General features: G+C 38.3%; 1 protein-coding gene across 1 annotated transcript in view; it reads right to left on the minus strand.

Annotated features, from left to right (window-relative positions):
* RALGAPA2 (Ral GTPase activating protein, alpha subunit 2 (catalytic)) overlaps positions 1-5971 on the minus strand; it is a 238163-nt gene extending 232192 nt beyond the window's left edge. The window contains exon 1 of the mRNA XM_008581155.1: positions 5897-5971. Coding sequence (XP_008579377.1) covers positions 5897-5962 — 66 coding nt within the window. The 5' untranslated portion in view covers positions 5963-5971. The remainder of the gene's footprint in view (positions 1-5896) is intronic.
* Between the last annotated feature and the right edge of the window lie 499 nt (positions 5972-6470).

A 6470-nucleotide genomic window follows, 5' to 3' on the forward strand; every position in this document is an offset into this window, starting at 1 on the left:
CCACCTATTCATCTACACCTGCCTGCTACTTCCATCTCTACCAGCTGGCCTATGTGCACTCACCTGTCTGTTCTTCTATGCCTGCCTGCATGCCACTTTATCTCTATCAACTCACCTGTAAACCCTCCTGTCTGTCAGCCTGCTTCCTGTATGTTTATATCCTTTCTTATCCAGTTGCTCTCTGTAGATCTCTCATCTAGCTAGCTAGCCAACAGCCATATATACACATATAGAAATACCTAGAATGATGCTCTCCCAACATGAATGGTGGCCACTTAGACAGTGGTCTTCTAGCGATTTGCTCTTGCTTTCTACTCTATAATCATATATACACACATACATATATATATGTGCATAAAAAAAAGTAATAAATAAAATAATAAAAATAATACATATAATTTCTTAGCTCTTGCTTTCTACTCTATAATCATATATACACACATACATATATATATGTGCATAAAAAAGTAATAAATAAAGTAATAAAAATAATACATATAATTTCTTATATATATATTATTATTATATATATAAATTTAATAAAGGGAAACATTCAAGGCTCTCCAGCACAGATGATGGCTACACTGACTTTCAGATAAAGAAAAGCCCTCCTGACATCCCTCATAAGGCCACTGCACTTGCCACTGTGCTGTTTTTGACTGGTGCCTTTCTCATTTTTATAGGCTCCTTCAGCAAAGTAGGGGCCAGATCTGGCCATTCCAGTCCTGATCACCGACATTCTGGTGTTCCTACCAGGATTTTACCACCTGTGCACTGCCTACTATACATCCAAATACTACCAGCATTACTTTATGATGACATTCCAGACTTTGATGACCAGCACCCTCCTCAGTCCTGAGTAGAAGAATCACAATGGGACTGTACCCAGCTTTAAGATATACCACACAAACATTACAGTTTCTTGAGCAGAAACTGTGGCTAAAGGCTAAGGAATTCTCCAGCTTACAGATGTTTAACGAAACAGTGGCCAGACTTTATGGGTCTTTCCCAAAGATGTTAACTGAGCTTGCAATTAGCTCATTAGGACAGGATCTACTGTTCATCCTCGGGCCCTGACAAAAGCTCCTGACAAGTTTTTGCATGTGGATATGCATCATGGAAGAACAGCAATGTTAACTGTCATTCTGTGGTGGAACATGCTGCTGCCACCACCCTCTCAGGAGTTCGGCATTTCTTTTAAGCAGTCTTCATTGTCAATTTGTTCTTGTAGCAAATGGAAGAATGCACTATGCCCAATTTCTCATTACTAAGTAATTTAGTTTTAAATTATCTCAGTATCTTATCTTCTACACTTATCTCTACCTTTATGTTCTAGTAGACCTTGGTAAAATCAAATATCAGTATGGGTCCACCTGTAATATTTTTTACTCTCCTTTTGACAGCAACCAGGAATTTTTAAAACCACAGGACAGTTTTTTCAAAATGTAAACACATTTTCTGTTTATCAATTTTTGGCCAACTCTGATTTGGCTCACCAGTAGGTTGGCCAGCGTATAATTTGGGTCATTCTGTCCTATGTAGACCAAGATGTTCTGTGTATCATGCCCTTAAAGACTGAACTTTCAGCTGTTTCCTAGTGAAGAATGTAGATAGTGGTCATTATTTAGAGTTTATAATCCTATGCTAGCACCTTGTATTATGATGTCATTCTGCTAAAGATTACAAGACTCAGCCTAGATCCCTAGAAGACTACATTACCTTAGGCTGATTCTCTTTTCTAGCTTGCAAAAAGTGACTTATACTCAAAAGAAATGAAATTGTCAAAATCCAAAAAACAAAAAATAAAATACCCAAACTTTTTAGATCATAACCTAAGTAAGACATGTTATGGAAGGATATATGCATTTGTATATATAATATATATACAAATAAATCAGAAGTTTCAAAAAGAAAGATTAATCCTTACAACATGAACTGCACTGTGAAATCTTTTGGTCTGTTCTATTCTGTTTCATTATTTATATAAAAAAAAAAAATACTGGTTTTGACTCACTAAGTTGATTTCATGACCTACGAATGGGTCACAACAAGTAGTCTGAAAAATGCCAGTTAAAAGACAAGTTTCCAGTGGAGTGACCCAGTGACTAGAACTGCCCTACAGTAAGCACTCTACCACTGCCTGGCCATTCAGCAGCAGATGGAAGCTGCCCTGAACCTGGCTGAATCCTGTCTTCCTTTGGTTACTGTTTATTTCCACTACCTTCAACTCGCTGAACCATCCAGTCCAAGGAGATGTGCTCCACCTGGTCCTTTATCCCCAGCCATGAGCCTCCTTGTCCCATTGGCCAACGTCAGCCTTGATTCCCATGTCACACGTGGACATCTGATCTTCTATCGTCTTACCCTGCTCTTTATAACATACGCATGCATCTTATCTCCAACTGAGAATGTATACTTCTTGAATATCCATTTTAAATGTCAATAACCTTTAGGCTAAAATAGTCTCTGAATAACTTCATTTAAAATTTAAAAAGAAATTATTAAGAAAAAAGCCACGTAACATACGCATGCATCTTATCTCCAACTGAGAATGTATACTTCTTGAATATCCATTTTAAACGTCAATAACCTTTAGGCTAAAATAGTCTCTGAATAACTTCATTTAAAATTTAAAAAGAAATTATTAAGAAAAAAGCCACATCTTGTCTTCCATAAAAGAAAAATTCATCACTGAGCAAGAGAGGGCAATAAAATACAATGTTAAAACCCACACCTCTTTTTCCAAATGTCTCCATTTCAGTAATTTAACAACACACACATAAAACTTGTATTTTAAATTTCACACCTCTTTCTAATTAGATTTCATTAAGAATAATTATAAAATGTAAAGAAAATGTTGTGAATGTCATGACACAAAGATGTTTCATAACTTCAATCACAAGTAGTCCGCAGTCACCTTGATGACCCAAGCTACTTCAACATTGAATTCAGATTGGGTTTAGGGTTTAGATTAAATTTAGAAATTAGTGCACACTATTACCAAGGTGGAATGCTAATAATGGATGCAGACAGAACTATGTGTATGACAAATTAATAATTACACAATAAAGGTAAAATCACATCAACAAAGAACTTATACAAAATTTTAAAGCTTTGCCAATGATATCTAGTCTAATATGAAGCATTTTCATGCAATGGTTTAAAAACATTACTATAGATCAGAGTCAGCTGACTATGACCCACAATTCAAATCAAGCCTGCCACCTGATTTTTGTAAATAAAGTTTTATTGGAACAAAGCCATGCTTGTTTCATATTGTCTGTGGCTGCTTTCTTGCTGCAATGGCAGAGTTGAGTAGCTGTGACAGAGACCATATGATCCATGCAGCCTAAAATATTTACTATTTGGCCCTTTACTGTAAAAAGTGTGCTGACCCTTGCTATAGATTATATGCACTCTAGGTTCCTATTTGTATTCAAATTGAATAATTATCATGCATCTTCACACGTTCAACAGGAACATTAGTATGACAATATTAATGTAGAGAGCAGGGTAGATTTTAAGATTGTGGACTATGATGATAAAAGAAAAATGTTTTAGCAGCATGATGTGTGCAATATAAATTAAAAAGAGATGATGCGGAAGGAGGAGGGCTCCAAACAGCTCTGAGGACAAGGCTGCTCACCACAGTCAAAGGAAAAGGAGAGAAAGGGAGTGAGGCAGTCTCCTGCATAATGTGCCCAGTGACTGGGCATGGGGAGAGGGACGGGGATCCCAAGAGAACTAAAATTAAGATGCAGACATGAACAAAGGTCTCTGAAGAAACAGTCAAGTCAGGAGGAAAAGCTGATCTTAGGGAAGAAACTGAGCTAGGATCTGGCTGTCTTATCATTAAGATCCCACAGGAACATCAGATGAGATGGCAGGTGGGCATTTTAAAAGGCAAGTATGGGAGGCATGCAGTGCCAGCTTATCTACGTTGTTTGGAGAAAATGTAGAGACTGAGAGTCTGCACCTGTTTACCTGGTCGCTGAGTTTGATTTTGGCTATGTGACTAGTGATGTACAAAAGATCTCTCAGTAGACTTGTGCCTTATCTTCCCTGACACAGAGATCTTGCTCTCCTGTTGGTGAATCATGATCCTGAGACAGAACATATTCTGTGCAACTGAGAGGACTCTGGAAGCTGTGGCCAGGTGTTCCAGGCCCCCATAATGTTGCTTTATGCTTTCTTGCTCTTGGTGTTGTATATCCTTTGCCTGTAACAAATCTTTCATGAGGATAAAAAATTTTTAAATAAAAATAAATAAAAGGCAAGTGTGGAATTTAGAAGCCAGGTCTAGACAAAAGGCTTGGTTGGGAATCATGTGCCACAGCCGGGGGGCACTGGACAAGTGGCGAAGGCCCCACAGAGGCAAGTGTAGAGTTACAGAAGAGGCTTGAGCTGGAGCACTGGCCAACACCTATAATCTGGGGTGAAACAAAACGAGGGGCCACGAAATCAAACAGGGAATGAGAAGAACCAAGGAAGTGCTAGGCCACAGAATCAGAAAAATATTTTATAAGTGGAATTTCAACTGCAGACTAAACAAACATTTTCTAACATAAAAATTTTCTTTCTATTGATTAAAATGAAAATGCAGTAAAACCTCTACATTGCTGTAGATTATGCAGGGACTATTCATTCTTGGATGATTTTCTTTAATGAAAGTCTCAGAACTGAAAAGTTAATCATTCTCTGTCTTGAAATCCTGCCTCTCCATATAAAGTCTCTATGGTACATAGGCATTGTTCATATGTGCAGAGGATTCTTCCTCTCCTCCCATCAATAACTGGCCATTCAAGGGCCTCACCTCTATTCAGGTATATGGACCAAACAACTATTCCTCCATCATACACACATACCCACAACAAGAGCACCAGCACCAACACGTAGGTGTCCATGGGCTACACCCCACGCCAGAGAGCGGTGGCCTGTTCAACTGCATCGTGGGTTCTGCCTTCTCACTCAGAGGACTAGAGCTGAGAGTTGCTCCACAGCAGCATTACTGCCATGTTGGGCTGGATAGTTCTTTGTTGTGGTGGGGCTGGGGGTCGGGACTGTTCTATGTGTTATAGGATATTTAACAACATCCCTGGTTACTACCCACTAGATGCCAGTGGCACCCCCTCCCCAGATGTAATGATCAAAACTGTCTCCTGAGGGGGCTAGCATCAGCCACTGCTGCAAATCTCTGATGTCGCTCACAGCTGCTAACAGTAGGCTCAGCTTCTGATCTCTTCTGTCTCCTTCCTGTGCTTGCACCTCTTTTCTTGTCACACTCTGCTCTTCCCAGCACCTTTTCAGCTACCAGTTTCCACCATAGGTTTGTGATCTCAATGTTGTGGCCTCAGCTCCTTTCTTTCCTTTTATTCCCTTCACCACTTGAATTTTTTCTTTTGTGCCATAAATACTTCCATCATATGTACATGCCACATGCTTTGGCAGGGAAAGCACAACTTTTACAGAAACCTCCAGCTCATCAGAGAGCCCCCCAAGGCCCTGTGAACAATACCAGCCTCTTCTTTCCTATATTCATTTGTTGCCAGGTATTCAGGAATGACTTTCTTCTCATCTTTCGGGTTAAGTTTGTTATGAAAACATGAAGATATTTTTCAGATTATTCTGCTCTGAATTATCCCTTCTCATGTAGAGGAAATATAGAATTTTCCCTCCTCACATAGAAATTTTTTTCAAAAACCAAATTTAAAAAATCACATATAAAAAATCACAACAGTCCACATGACAAATTAAAAGGGGGAATAAAAGGATCACTATTTATTCAGTTCTTTAATTTACCCCAACTCATCAATAGTATCTCTTAGAGTATTATCAGAAAAAGAACAAGAACAAAAATCTCTTCAATTTCATGAATTTATAACACCAACACACTAACCTGGCGAAATACTTCATGCACAAAATTGACATAACCTCGCGTTGACAAGAGAATCCGTTGCACCATTTCATATACCACTCGGTGCTCTTCTTCAATGCTACAGAGGCTGGAGTTGCTGAGTCTTCTTGGTGTTGTATATCCTTTGCCTGTAACAAATCTTTCATGAGGATAAAAAATTTTTAAATAAAAATAAATAAAAGGCAAGTGTGGAATTTAGAAGCCAGGTCTATGATAATATGATAAAAGGCTTGCTGTCTTAAGTCACTAAGTTTTGAGGTGGTTGGTAACACAGCTATTAAATAACTAAAATAATGTACATAAAGAATTATGCTTAAAGGTACCAAGTCATTTAAAAATGAGCTCTCCCAAACAGAACATAACAGGAGCATGGATGGATTTCTCATCATGCCATAAAATAAAAACTCTCTCTCTTAATAAAATAAAGCTTTTCTTAGCCTCATCTAGTCCACACTCCCCCCATAAAAGGCTGCTTTCCAAAAACATCTATATGTTCTGGCAGACATTTATAAGTATAGTAAGTAAAGAGAGTAAAATCTGAATGTCCAAGTCTACT

This window comes from Galeopterus variegatus, unplaced genomic scaffold (assembly GCF_000696425.1).
Source record: "Galeopterus variegatus unplaced genomic scaffold, G_variegatus-3.0.2 Scaffold2283, whole genome shotgun sequence".
Classification (NCBI taxonomy): domain Eukaryota; kingdom Metazoa; phylum Chordata; class Mammalia; order Dermoptera; family Cynocephalidae; genus Galeopterus; species Galeopterus variegatus.